General features: G+C 39.4%; 1 protein-coding gene across 1 annotated transcript; it reads right to left on the bottom strand.

Moving 5' to 3' along the window:
- Positions 1 to 1,725: 1,725 nt before the first annotated feature.
- On the bottom strand, positions 1,726 to 15,122 carry LOC137041829 (desmoglein-2.1-like). The gene is made up of 5 exons (XM_067418501.1): positions 14,966 to 15,122; positions 10,552 to 10,636; positions 7,280 to 7,422; positions 4,223 to 4,444; positions 1,726 to 1,757 (listed from the first exon to the last, which is right to left on the bottom strand). The coding sequence occupies exons 1-5, from the start codon at positions 15,120 to 15,122 to the stop codon at positions 1,726 to 1,728; spliced, it is 639 nt and encodes a 212-aa protein (XP_067274602.1).
- Between the last annotated feature and the right edge of the window lie 366 nt (positions 15,123 to 15,488).

Below are 15,488 nucleotides of genomic sequence, written 5' to 3'. Positions count from 1 at the left end.
TATATATATATATATATATATATATATATATATATATATGTGTGTGTGTATGAAATTAAATGTTCATAATAATTTAATATATTAATTATATTAATTATATTATATTATATTATGAACATTTCATTTCATACACATAAGCATTATTTCTCTAAATGTGGTTGTCTTTGTATTTAAATACACAAGCTTCTAAACAGACCTTACTAATCAGACTTACTTATTGTTTTGTTTATAAGTGACTAAAAAGAGAAATTAAATATACTGTATCTTTTTTATAAACGCTTTCCCAAAACATACATCGTAGTTCACCTGATGCCAACAGTGATTTATGAATTGTCGTTTACAGTGCTGTACATTTCAGAATACTAAAAAATTATTTTGAGATGACTAATAGAGTGTTCTCATATATCTGCTCGTTACTTAAATACCTTTGAGCTGATTTGCATAAATTTCACTGGAATGGCCTCAGGGTTACCAGAACTGCACAGTATCTGCCAACAGGAGTCTTTACAGAACACACACACTGAATGTATACATACAGTAAAAAAAAGTAATGTATAGGGAACTTCATATAAAGAGAAGTAAGCTCAAGGGCATTTAAAACCAGTTTTCCAAGCATTAATTTGCATATTCTCCATGGTCTAACATGTTGACAACATGCTGCTCAAATGATTTGCATGTATGAACTGAAAATTGCTTTTCAAGCCTTTATATGGCTTTCTAGACTGTACACAAACTCAGAGTTGTGCATTGTTACTTGATGGTTTGTGTTGTCACAACCTTTCTCTCCTGGACAACAACTATCCAATGGATCCAATGGATTTTTTTTCATCTGGACAGATGATCCACCGAATCCAACGTTACCAATAAAGGCCCTTTTGATGACCTCCCTGGACCATTCCTGATCCCCCTTTATTCTTCACATAAAGGACATTTTGAGATCCACCATGAGTGGAAACACCTTTTTGGAGAGACCCGTGAATCACCTGGCCCCCTTGTCCTTCCATGACCATCAGGCCCTGAGCTCCAGCAACCCCTCTCTGAAGTGTCCCCTGAAGGACTTGGCCGCTTCTCACTCCCTCATCCACCAAGTAAACTTGTAATTCAGACAGTCCAGAGTTGAGAGCCTGAGAAGATCCACCCCCTGTCCACAAGCACCATTCTCTCACCACGATTCAGGGTATTCGCCGCCATGTTGGTGCCCTGGACTACAACCCCCTCAGCTACTGGGCCGCTGTTCATCCCTTACATGTTCTGTCCGACTCCCATGGTGGGCCTTTCAGCGAGCAGTACCGTGCTGGGCTGCGGCTCGACCATGTAGTACATTTGCGGCGGTTGCATCAAGTACGTTGGAGCTGGCTGGACGCTCGTGATCTCTGTGGGCTGGTTGTCTGCGACAAGCACGTTCTCCACACGTGAAGATGATGTAGCAGCCATGTTGGAAATCATATTCATTTCGTTTGAAGACAGAGCTCTGTTTGTGGCTATATTCCCTGCATTTATAACATTGGTTGATGAAGAAACCACATCGGTACGGTCCATGATGGGTTTGGGAGGGGGAGGAAGGGGAACGTGGACCTCAGTCTTTTTACCTCCGCATATTTCTGCAAGTGTGTTGAACTTTGGCCCAAGGTCAGAAACTCTAGGTCATTGTTATCTTCGAGTATACTACAGCAGCTGACAGAGCCAACAGAGGAGCCTTCATAACCATACAACATCGGTTCATTCTTAGCAAATCCATCCTCCAATCCTCGGCTTTTCTGTAACACACATAGAACAATACATATATGTGATCCACATAGAGATAGATAGACAGACAGACATTTAGATAGACAGACAGACAGAAAGAGAAACAGATAGCAGTCCCGGCACCATGGCCGGTCATTTGGGGGCCTGGCACGCCCTGTGAGTCACTAGTGTCGCTCTGGACGAGCCTGTCTCCCTTCACCAACTCCACATCATGTCCCACCAACCACCAGTCCTTGCTTGTTTGCACAATATATATATATATATATATATATATATATATATATATATATATATATATATATATATATATATATATATATATATATACATTTTTTTTTTTAAATCAATTGGCTACTGTTATCAAAAGTAAATGTTTTGTATATACAGGTCCTTCTCAAAAAAAATTGCTTATTGTGATAAAGTTCATTATTTTCCATAATGTAATGATAAAAATTTAACTTTCATATGTTTTAGATTCATTGCACACCAACTGAAATATTTCAGGTCTTTTATTGTTTTAATACTGATGATTTTGGCATACAGCTAAAACATTAGCATATTTCATCCGACCAATAAAAGAAAAGTGTTTTTAATACAAAAAAAGTCAACCTTCAAATAATTATGTTCAGTTATGCACTCAGTACTTGGTCGGGAATCCTTTTGCAGAAATGACTGCTTCAATGCGGCGTGGCATGGAGGCGATCAGCCTGTGGCACTGCTGAGGTGTTATGGAGGCCCAGGATGCTTCGATAGCGGCCTTAAGCTCATCCAGAGTGTTGGGTCTTGCGTCTCTCAACTTTCTCTTCACAATATCCCACAGATTCTCTATGGGGTTCAGGTCAGGAGAGTTGGCAGGCCAATTGAGCACAGTAATACCATGGTCAGTAAATCATTTACCAGTGGTTTTGGCACTGTGAGCAGGTGCCAGGTCGTGCTGAAAAACGAAATCTTCATCTCCATAAAGCTTTTCAGCAGATGGAAGCATGAAGTGCTCCAAAATCTCCTGATAGCTAGCTGCATTGACCCTGCCGTTGATAAAACACAGTGGACCAACACCAGCAGCTGACATGGCACCCCAGACCATCACTGACTGTGGGTTACCTGACACTGGACTTCAGGCATTTTGGCATTTCCTTCTCCCCAGTCTTCCTCCAGACTCTGGCAACTTGATTTCCGAATCACATGCAAAATTTGCTTTCATCCGAAAAAAAGTACTTTGGACCACTGAGCAAACAGTCCAGTGCTGCTTCTCTGTAGCCCAAAAGTGTCTTGACCTGGGGAATGCGGCACCTGTAGCCCATTTCCTGCACACGCCTGTGCACGGTGGCTCTGGATGTTTCTACTCCAGACTCAGTCCACTGCTTCCGCAGGTCCTTCAAGGTCTGGAATCGGTCCTTCTTCACAATCTTCCTCAGGGTCCGGTCACCTCTTCTCGTTGTGCAGCGTTTTTTGCCACACTTTTTCCTTCCCGCAGACTTCCCACTGAGGTGCCTTGATACAGCACTCTGGGAACAGCCTATTCGTTCAGAAATTTCTTTCTGTGTCTTACCCTCGCTTGAGGGTGTCAGTGATGGCCTTCTGGACATTGTCGGGTCGGCAGTCTTACCCATGATTGCGGTTTTGAGTAATGAACCAGGCTGGGAGTTTTTAAAAGCCTCAGGAATCTTTTGCAGGTGTTTAGAGTTAATTAGTTGATTCAGATGATTAGGTTAATAGCTCGTTTAGAGAACCTTTTCATGATATGCTAATTTTTTGAGATTGATATGATATTCCCACATGATATGGGAATTTGGGGTTTTCATGAGCTGTATGCTAAAATCATCAGTATTAAAACAATAAAAGACGTGAAATATTTCAGTTGGGGTGCAATGAATCTAAAATATATGAAAGTTTAATTTGTATCATTACATTATGGAAAATAATGAACTTTATCACAATATGCTATTTTTTTTTAAGAAGGACCTGTACATAACTCCTTAATAAAACAAAAAATGTCTTTGGTATGATTTAAAAAAAAAAGGAGGGGCGTTTTTGCCAAGAACAAAACTATACCACTAACACTAACTGTATGATATTTATGTAATAATAATATATGCATTCTTGTTAGTGTCAGTACAGTTTATATTATTATTCATTATCAATCGCCAATTGGACTAAATTAATGCAGAATCAATACTGTGTTTTGGTGATTCCTTATTCATTTCTTTATTATTGCCATGTTAATCAGGCTAGGCTACCTGTCCGGTCAGGCAAGTAAAATTCTCTTTCTTTCACTTGCCCGTGAATAGATAGATAGATAGATAGATAGATAGATAGATAGATAGATAGATAGATAGATAGATAGATAGATAGATAGATAGATAGATAGATAGATAGATAGATAGATAGATAGATAGATAGATAGATAGATAGATAGATAGATAGATAGATAGATAGATAGATAGATATACAAAGATAGATGGATCAATGTGTATACCATTTAAATGCTCGATTGACCATTTCCCTTTAGTTCCTTCTGGGACAACATTGAAGGTGAATGGAGCTCCATTGGGTGGTGCATCCTCATCCACTGCAGTGACTAAGACTGCATCCTTATCAGTACAAAGTGTCTGGACTTTGCTTAACAAAGTGGGGCAGTGGTCATTAAAATCCTCTACCTGGATGGCAATGGTGCCCGTTGCCATCTTGGAAGGCCAGTCTATAAGATAAAATCAAATACATATATTAAAAAAAACAATAATATTTTATATTTGCATTTCATAATATAAACATTACAATACTATGATATATAATTTAAAAAATATATAAATAAGTGTCAAGAAAGCGAAATGAAAGTAACACTTAAGGCTACTTTCTCTTAGATTAAATAAAAAAGAAAGAAAGAAGATATAAATTGTAAAGGAATGGCATAATTGAAATATTGAATAATGTTTATCGGTATTTAACAATATAACTTGCAGATGCCTACATTATGTATTCAAACATCACTGACTCACACTGAAAAAATTATTTAGAAAAAAAGTTACCTGGTTGCCTTAAAATTTTGAGTTCATTGAAATAAAAATTTTGAGTTACTACAATGAACATTTTTTGAGATTCAACAACCTTTATTAAAATATTATTAAAAGATTTTGTAAGCATATTGGGTAATTGTGTTTTTTTTTTTTTTTTGATGACGCAGTGAAACATGCCAAATAGTGCTATTTTCATGATTTATCAAATTTTTTGTGGTTCAGATACAATAATATTTTGAGTTTCTATTTATTAAACAAATTTCCTTCATTGTATCAAATATTTTTTTTAATTTCAATGAACTCAAAACTTTAAGGCAACCAGGTTACTTACTTTTTTTTAAGTTAAACCAACAAAAAACATTTTTTCTTAAACTAAACTATTGTAACTATTGTTGATTAATGTGAAGATGGCGCCCTCTTCAGTGCATGTTATGTATCTGCAATGTCCTGTGGCTATTATTATTAATCAATATGGCACCCTGGAAGTGTGATTTGTCAATAAGTCATTGAAGTACACTATCATATATTTTGGTAGTGAACGACGTATCTGGCAACAGTTCAAAAATATTTTTGTATAAATATTAGACAATTAGAACAGCTGGCAAATCCACATCCTTATAAAACTACAAAGACTGAAAAGCTGTCCCTTTCCCCTGTAAATTCCAATTCAAAATCAAATCAAATCAAAATTTATTTATTTATTTAAAAACACTTTTTTAGTAATTTTTAGTGTTAAAAAAACACTTTTTAACACTTTTAAAACGCTTTTTAGTGCTTAACAAAGTGCTGTACACACAAGTAGACTAAAATACCAAAAAACAAAACAAAAAAAACAATCAATAATAGAGGAAAAGAGCCAAAACAGAACAAAACACAAGTAAACAATAAGAGAGCAGTACTCAAATAGTGTCAAAATCCACTATAAAAATAGGTTTTTAAACTACCGGTAGATTTAAAAACAGCAAGTAGTAAGGGGGGCAGTTAGAAACTGTCAATTCTAACAATTGCTCTGTCTCTTATTCTCTGGCTCTCTCTGATCTTGGGGGCCTTCTCTTTGGCTCTTCTCTTGGCTCTCCTCTTCGTCTTTTTGTCTCTCTCTCATTCTCACTTTCTATCTCTCAGGTAACATTCTATACATGCTGGGTACGATTAAAGGTATACGTTTTTATCATCTCATACATCAATTTTGTAACTATTTTATAACCATAACCAGATTTTGTGTGAATAGAGCGAGAGAGCAAATGCACGCGCATAAACACTGCTTTCAAGGTGCAGATCCACTCGTCCGTGCAACACATCTGTCGCGCCGCGCTCCACTTTATACCTATGGGTGACGTCAAGCGACTTTAACGCGCCCGCATAGCATTCCAGGAAGGCAGCGCTGCATTTGAACCGATTTGAATGGAGAAATGATGGGAAGCGTCACATCACGCTTCAGTCGTGTCGCAAAAGTGGATCTCCACGGTCACTGCTGTCACAGGACTTCACGAAATCAACAATGTTACCAAAAGAAGTGTGTTTTTGACAGAGTGGTCCCAACGATAAAGGTTCACGGTCCTGCATTGGAAACAGGCTGTGAGTAAAACTGCTTCAAATGTCTTATGTAGTTGGCTATCGTCACGTAAGTAAACATCAGTAAACAGCACGATCATGTAACGTTACAGTTAATTTATCAATGGAGCATGCAATCTATGGTGTGTGTTTAAATACATTTGTTTAGCTGACCACTATAAGTGTCAGTTTGTTTATTGTAAAACCACCCAAACATAAACCTAGGGGACGTTCTCACAAAGCGTGCTTCGTCATTCAAATGCGCTAACGGACTCCATTGTTGTTCTATGTATAACGTTACACTAGTCTGACGTGCAAAACCGTTTTACTTGCTACTGCTAAGGTTTAGTCACATACAATAGTCCATAAACCGAATCATGTCATCGTAAACCACAAGTAAACACACACAAATGTTGACAGGCCACTAAATACAGTACATACCACAGAGACGAACGTCCTGCTGTTGCTGTTTCTCCTGTTCAATTTATTTCAGCCTCCGGATCTGATTCTGGATCATATATGTATTAGTTAAATCTGACTGATAGCCATGGTTTATTTAGGGTAGCGTTTTCTTCTCCACGCTTGATGAAGTCACCGCTTTGTGCGCGCTGGTCATTCTTTAGCTCCGCCCACACGATACGCCTCCAGCCGCGCGTTTTTTTTTCCGGAAAGACTCGGTACAGCCTATATTTCTTTTATATGTATGATAAAACTAAATACTTTTTGGAGATATGAAGGATGCAATACTACTCTATAGGTACTCAAGATTGACATGAGATTGACTGAAACTGAGTGTTTCAGTCAATCTCACCCCCCTCCCCCCTTTAAAGCCCTTTGTGGAGCATAAGGCTTAATCAGGTCAGAAAGATATTTAGGTGCTAAGCCATTAAGGGATTTAAAAAAAACAAAATCTGAAAATTATTTCTGAATTGGACAGGTAACCAATGAAGAGAGGCAAGAATGCTTGCCTTGAGTTATGCTGTAAATCGTGGCATAGTAGACGCCATCAACTAGAAACTTGGACTCGCGGTCAGGAGCCTTGTTCAATCGAACGGCCCCAGTTGTCTCATCGATGCTCAGCCAGTTATCTGGGTCAGAGGCTTTAATATACCTATAGGAAAAGGGAACATAGTTCAGGCTCATTTATCATTGAATTTAATTTAAGTTTTTTCTTATTTTTTTCCAAATATATATATTTGATTAGATATCTATCTTTTATCTATTTTTTCACATTGTGATTTTTCACATTGTGATGCGGCTACCGACATCTCGACATCCTCTGGAGCGCCAAACGAAACCCGCGGGGCGGCCGAAGCCGAGGTCACGGGTTTCATCACAACGCTCGCGGGTTCCAGTGCAACAGAGGGGGGTGTTGGCCGAGGCATGAGCGTCGGAGCTGTATTCCACACCATCACCCTCAGGACACCCTGGCCAACAGCTGAAGTGACGCCTCACGTAGAGACGTCAGATCGGGGTGTGGCAGAGGGGACTCTCACTCCGGCGGCCGCACAGAGCTCATTGAGTCTCGACCACAACACGGAGATGGCCATATTCCCGCAGTGGGAACACGACTCATCCACAAGCGCTGCCTGAATGATTCTGAAAGCCCAAACAAGTCAGACAGTGCAAGTGCCCAATAGAAGGCGGCAGAGACCGGCCACACCCTGAAGCACATGGGCGAGACATCCTGAAAAGGACGTGCCACGTGTGAGCTCTTTTTGTGAGAGGATAACTTCGCAGTTGATGCCGAAGCGCCCAGGGACCACACACCAACTGGATACCGTATCCTCTGACCAGCAGGCAGGAAGTATGCGATCGCTGGAATGTGCCATTGACACCAACACCGGCTGGAAGGTCTTGTCGTCTTGAAGAACTGACAGTTAACTCAGAAGGCTTTTGGAGTGAAGAGGTATGTAACCCTTGGCTCCGAAGCTAACACATAATGCGATCATGCCAGCTACTTCCTTATATACCCACGTGGGTAAGCAGAGTTACGCATGCAAATCTTACATGCCCATGGCATTGGCACTGCCATTAGGCGTTTTCTAGATCTTGAAGATGATAGGGTTCTAAGCGAAACCCCCATTCCCTGAACGAAAGGGAACTTTAAGGCTTTTCTTTTTTACTGTATAATTGGTCATTTTAACATGGGGCTCAAAGCGATTCTACTCCCTTATGGAGCCTGTCCCTAGTGGCCAGTCGATGAATTGCAGTTTAAGTTACTTTTATATTGGCTTCAACAGAAACTAGGGAGGTTCCTGCTTGGTGTGGACACACGAGTATAAACCAAGCGACAACCTCCCCCAGTTTCTGTTGAAGCCCATACGTAAGTGACTTAAACTGCATAATTAAGGGCGTGTCCACTTTGAGGGAAAGGTGGATAGCCATTTATCCGCTCATTGTGTCACCTAAGCTCTGCCCACATTCCCACCTCTTTGCCCATTTTCTGTTATCCAGGAGTGACATGCGATGACGAGCTGCCAAAATGGCAACGGCCAGCTCATCTCTACTTTACGCTTCAGAACGGCTCTTCAGAATCCTATGGGTGATGTCACGGACACTATGTCCATATTTATTTACAGTCTATGGTATAAACAAGGCTTAACCCACACCAGTGCGGACTCGGCGGAAGTGCACATCGAGGGCGCATAACGGCCGGAAAGGAGTAAGTTTCAGGCCTACCATTATAAGTTCACAAGACCAAAAGTGCACATGAAGTGTGCCATTTGGCACAGGGCTGAACTTGCGTAGCCTACACCAATCTTTCGCATGTGAAGTCTATAAATCACAAATGATCTTGAAATTGTGCACAGCTGAATGGTTTTAGATTTCCGGCTTGTAAACACCCCTAATTAATATAATTAGCATAAGAGCACCATTCAACGTCCACATTTTTTTTTTTGAGAATGGTGAACGGCAAAAAAAGGAATTTTAGCGAGGCCGAAATCGGTGTCCTGCTAAATAATTTAAATGTAATGCTGTTAATTATATACTAACAGGGTTTCGAAAAAACATGCAGGCTATATTTTTTATTTTGAACAAGTAGCCTATAGGGTATTCTTTTAATTTATTAATTTGAACACTTTTTCAGGCTATATTTAAAATGTTTGCTGCATGGTTATGGTACGCTAAATATCATTTACTTGTGTATACACTCACAATAAAATATTGTGCTTTAATTTGTAATAAAAAATTAAGTAACTGTTTGTTCCGTCGTTGCATATATACTGTGGGTCAAAAAATCTTGATCTGGGTATGCGCACGTGTGTGTGTGTGTGTGTGTGTGTGTGTGTGTGTGTGTGTTCACGCTTATATCCACCGATCGCGCGGGCCATGTAATAGAGAAATCATATTACAATTAATCACCGGTGAATGATAAATAAATCATTGTGTTTGTTTGATAAAGACGTTTACAAGCCGTGTGAGAGAATCATCCCTGTTGCCACTTTCAAAACAATCCCTCCCTCATGTGAACTGTTTAGAAAATAGCCTATTACTTATTAGTTATGTTTTTGAATGTAAAAGTCACACGAACGTCATTAGTTGACCTCAGACAACAGTATAACAAAATTTAAAAAGCCAGTTCATGACACCTTTAACCTTAAAGGGGGGGTGGGGTGGGGGGGGGGTGAAACACTCAGTTTCAGTCAATCTCATGTCAATCTTGAGTACCTATAGAGTAGTATTGCATCCTTCATATCTCCGAGAAGTCTTGAGTTTTATTATATTTATAAAAGAAATATGGGCTGTACCGAGTCTTTCCGGAAAAAAACGAGCGCCTGGAGGCGTATCGTGTGGGCGGAGCTAAAGAATGACAAATGCGCACAAAGCGGGGACGTCCTCAAGCGTGGAGAAACCCATCGCTATCACAGCTAATACAGATAATGATCCACAATCAAATCTGAGGCAGAAATAAATTGAACACGAGAAACGGCAACAGCAGGACGTCCGTCTCTGTGGTATGTACTGTATTTAGTGGCCTTTGTGTGTGTTTACTCACATTTTATGAGGACATGATTCGGTTTATGGACTATTGTATGCGACTAGACCTTAGAGGTAGCAAGCAAAACGGTTTTGCACGTCAGACTAGTGTAATGTTATACAACAGAGAACAGCAATGGAGTAACCGTTAGCGCATTTGAATGACGAAGCACGCGATCGTATCGTTTACTGATGTTTACTGATGTTTACTCATGCGACGGTAGCCAATAGCAGAGACATTTGAAGCAGTTTTACTCACCGGCTGCTTCCAAAGCAGGACCGAACCTTTATCGCTGGGACCGCTCCGTCAAAAACACACTTCTTTGGTATGATTTGGTGAAGTCCTGTGACAGCGAAGAGCGTGCATTCAGCTTGGATCTAGCTGCTGTCCAATCACAACACGGGAAGCGCTGGCCCAATCAGAACTCGTTACGTGTTTCTGAAGAAGGGACTTCATAGAACAAGGAAAACATCAGGCCGTTTTTTAGGACAGAGGAAACAGCGCTGTACAGATAAGTAAATTGTGTGAAAAATACTGTGTTTTTACATGCGTAACATTAACTCATGTTATATTGCACACTGTAAACATAATCAAAGCTTCGAAAATACGCGAAGAATGGGACCTTTAATATAATATGTTATTAAGGAATTAATACATTATGGCATATTTAACTAATAAAAATGTAATGATTGCTTAATCTATTAATCATGATGAAACTTCATTAGTTGCTGATGTATTAATCATTAATAATGGGTCAGTTCACCATTAGTAATACATTAACTCATGGTTATCTGTGCATTAGTTAAGCATGAATTAATTATTAGTGCACCCGTATTGTAAAGTGTTACCAAAATATACATTTAATTGCTATCTCTTTCTACATACCTGCACTGTTACAAGCAGTAACAATGTCGAGGCCAAGAGTGAGGGAGCATCTTCTTGAAGAATTGGAAGAAATCTGTCAATGTGTGTTTGAATGGCTTTTCAAACTTTCTTTTCAAACTTGTGCACAACACATAAATATAAGACACAAACCAAACTGGCAAGCTGGGTTGGCATGTCCGCCCACTAGTTGGGCATTTACATGAATTATATAGTAGAGCCAATCTCTGTTCCTGCTTAAAGGGAAAGAAAAGAAAACACAAAAAACAAACATTATTTTCCAATTTTTACATGTCACATAAGCAGCTTAAGGTGTAAAATAGTTCTTTAAACATTTGGTTATTTTGAAAGTTTGCTAATAATGAATGAAAGTGAAAGTGAAATTATTATTTTGAATTACCCTGTTGTAACGATTATCAATAGAGTTCTGAGGAATTAGCATGAGCTGTTAACAAGGAACCACACAAAATGCCTTTGTACTTCACCGCAATAGCATCAGGTTTTGTGTGTGTCTGTGTGCGTGTCTGTGTGCGTGTCTGTGTGTGTGTGTGTGTTGGTTGCCTAATGTGAGTAAGGTGTCATGGCATTGACTTCTGCAGAACTTTTCTTTTTACTAAGGTGTCACGGTAGAAGAGTCTGTCAACATGTTTGTCTGTCAACATATCTGTCAACATGTTTTCTTTGACAGATATTTGTCTTTGATTTGAATCGCTTGCATTAATCACAGTTCAAACTTGTTTGCTTCATGTAGGATTCCCTTATGAAATGACCAGCCACTGACAATTTACAGAATTATTTCAACATTTATTTACTTATTAAAGTCAGTTGTTTTTCCACCACTTTACCCAACTTGCTAAAATCATGTTGGCAAGGAGCCTTTTAAAATGTCCACGTTACACATGCATGTTGTGTTGACCGTAAATGTTCCGTTTGAAAATGTAACTTGCATGTCGATGTATATTTCAAAGGGCTTTCTGTCCTTTTAACAAATACTGGGTTATGGAAAAAAGAGGATAATATTATGTGTTAATCTGCCCATTGGAAGAGCTGACCACAAGAGAATAGTATCTGGTGTGTTTTTAATATTGTTACAGTGGAACACAAAGAAAAAACAAAATAATCTGAATAAACAGAACACAGCGGACTCAAAAGAGCTCTTGTCTCAGATATTCTTGTTATATCAAGTCACATTAGTTTTTTCTTAATCGCTTTGGCTCAATTCTCGAATGAGACTTTTCTTTTCTCTAAACAAGAAGTTCCGATTTCTGAACATATTTTCTTGCTCACACATCAGATTATATTTGTTATTGATTTAAGCAAATTGCTTTTGTTTTGGCCATTCTGTGCAAAAGAGTTAGAACAATGGGCTACAATTTGCACAATGACTAAGAGCACAAAGGAAAACTGATGAGTTGGTTCTCAGTGAAACTGTCAAACTCATCACAACTTACAAACGTTCTTTTATCATGTGGTGAGAGAACCAGCATTAACTTAGCAATTGAAGCTACAGTAGCTCATCTCTTTGACCAGCCTTTGCACCCCATTTGCATCAATGAGCCTTGGCCACCCATGACCCTGTTGCCGGTGTCATGAGAAATACTGTCCCCCTGTAAAATAGTGTCCGACTAGGACCCCAAAGCGATTCTACTGGCTGAAAGAACCTGTAATTTAGAGTTGGGTACTTTTTAATGGGTAATCTGTTCAGAGCCTGATTACAATTCGTACAAAATCACTATTCGATTTTTGTTGTTTACCGAAAATTGTGTTAAAATAGTCTTTAACATCTTGCAAATCATATGTTTCATATACTAATATATAACCGAAGCTATAAGTTGTGAAATCATAGCATATCTCGGTCCTAATGTTTTTTTTAGTTAGCGTACGTAATAGCATATCATACAGCTATCTGATTAGCTTAGTTTATACGCCACGGTTGCACTTACTCTAAAAGCCCTAGCGCCGTTTTAATGTTTATACAATAAAGAAAAATCCTGTTTAATAAATCCTTATCTTGAGCAAAATAAGCAAGCTGACATTTAGTACTATCTATATATCTATATATTTTATTTTGAATAAGTTACATAAAAATGTAATTTATGTCTTTTAAATTTGTCAAGAGATTTAAAGCACCTTTTTTGAAGAGCGTGAATGTGTGGACGTGCACGTAAGAACGAGCCTATTTGAATCTTTAAATAAAGCAAAATAACTGAGAAAAATAAGAATTTGTCCTCAGGTGTCATGTCCATAATTTATAGCAAAAAATCTAGCATGAATTCGAGCTCAAAGATAATTAATTAAAAGCAGCTATTACTCCACCACCTGCGTGACATCAACCAATGTGGTTATACAGGTTGAACAACATATTTACAACAATGCGTTTTTGAGAAACAGTCATGACTAACTAGTTGATTTCTTAAACGATCCAATGTACTATGGTAGTTCAGCAGTGAGTTCTGTCGTTGTATGGGAAACTGGCCAATTTAATTCTCTGAGACAAAACTTGCCTGTTCAGTATTGCAAAAGGATTGGCTGGAATCTTTAAATCCATGTGTAGCACTTATGTCCTCAAACACAAGACTGGACCAGTTCTAGGTTCAGAAGGAGTGGAGGAAAAGATATAAAACTTACAGTAGACCAGAAATCGATTAAAGAAATAATATTTTACTGTAGCACAAAAAAAAAAAATAGTAATTAGATCAGTAAGGAGGAAAACAAAACAAAAGATAAGAAACAAAAACACAACCACATAACTCCACAGAACAATATAAAACGATAAAAAGGTATTCAATACTGTAACTTCAGTTTATCCAATATGCATAAAATAGTTCAGTTCGTGTGTGTAATGTAAAAATGTGCTGATTCCAATCCAGTTCAGAAAAAATGGGAAAGATGTAGGGAAATGATCGTAATCCAATCCAATCCAATCCTTTTCAATTAAAATAAACCATTCACTCTGCTCTGTCAGTGGGTTACCAGGCAACGCAGCGCAACAGGTCCTCCAGCTGACGAAGAAATTCGCTTTGGGTTTGGCTCACCATCGAATCCTCGTTCAATGTCAAACTTTCTATTCTTTTTTTTCCCCTTTTTTTTTTACTGCAACATACAACCTGACCTGCACAACAGGTCACAAGAACATTGTATTATTCTATCAATATAAATAATTAAAATTACCCTATACAAAACCGTAAAGCACAATGTCACCATTTAAAATGCTCAAAATAGTGACAGAACAGGCATTTTATGCTCACTACTCCAATGTGTTATACTGTAGAAATTGCTGTGAACAACAAGCGACAACTTCTCACGTTGAGCACTCGAGTGTCTCGTTTAATAACCAAAAAAACCAAACATAAAACAACACTTCCTCAAGTGGGTGTTAACCAACGTCAACACGCATCAGACAAACTTAAAGGGACAACGATCCCTGAACAGTACTGTGTTAATCCTCAGCAGTATATAGAATCATAATTAATAACAAAGGTGAATTATGTACACCTCATTCACTACACACGTCCCCCCAGAATTCACCATAAGAAAACAAACAAACAGAAAGTCAACGGGGAGGTGGGCGTATCAACCGGTCGCAACATCTGCGCTGTACCGGGGGTCGGGAGCACCCTTCTGCATCCCGAGGTGGGGCATGGGGTGTGGGGAGCTTAGGAGAGGGGAAAACAAGGGGCTGGGGCAAAACAGGAGGCCGTCCACGTCGAGGGGGTTAAGCCAATTCAATAGGCCTGTCCACATCCAATTGAGCAGGTTTAAGGCGGTCAATTGAGTCTCTCCGGTTTACCGCCCCTGTCCACCACAAAATGTTTGTTCTCTGTCTCCAGAACCCGGAATGGGCCCTCGTAGGGCGGGCATAGCGGGACCCCTGTGAGCATCATGGCAAATGAAAACATAGCCAGCTGCCTGAAGTCCAGCAGGAATGTGTGACTGAGGGAGGCCATGCTGAGAAGTAGGGACGGGTGAGAAAAGCCTTGCCTTGTCCAGTAAAGTAAACCGCTGGAGGGTAGCAGACCAAGTAACTGTGGTGTTAGGAACAAAATCCACTGGCACCCACAGCGGCTGTCCATAAACAAGCTCCGCAGATGAGGAATGAAGGTCCTCTTTAGGCGCAGTCCTGAATGCCTAGCATCACCCATGAAAGCTTGTCGACCCAGTTACTGTCTTTGAGGCTGGCAAGCAGAGCAGCCTTCCTCGACCTATGAAAGTGTTCACACAGTCCGTTAGCTTTCGGGTGATATGCGGTAGTGCGGTGGAGTTTAACTCCCAGGCTCTGAGCGACAGCATGCCAAAGCTCAGACGTGAACCGC

This window comes from Pseudorasbora parva, chromosome 15, assembly GCF_024679245.1.
Source record: "Pseudorasbora parva isolate DD20220531a chromosome 15, ASM2467924v1, whole genome shotgun sequence".
Classification (NCBI taxonomy): Eukaryota; Metazoa; Chordata; class Actinopteri; order Cypriniformes; family Gobionidae; genus Pseudorasbora; species Pseudorasbora parva.
The sequence above is the reverse complement of the archived record's forward strand: the minus strand, read 5'-3'. Positions and strand labels throughout refer to the sequence as shown.

Coding starts and splice junctions, on each gene's coding strand:
- LOC137041829 (XM_067418501.1), bottom strand. CDS start 15,122: ATGGCCTCCCTCAGTCACACATTCCTGCTGGACTTCAGGCAGCTGGCT. Junction 4,445..7,279: donor GATTTACAGCATAACTCAAG/GCAAGCATTCTT, acceptor TTTATCTTATAG/ACTGGCCTTCCAAGATGGCA. Junction 1,758..4,222: donor GTCAATCGAGCATTTAAATG/GTATACACATTG, acceptor TGTGTGTTACAG/AAAAGCCGAGGATTGGAGGA.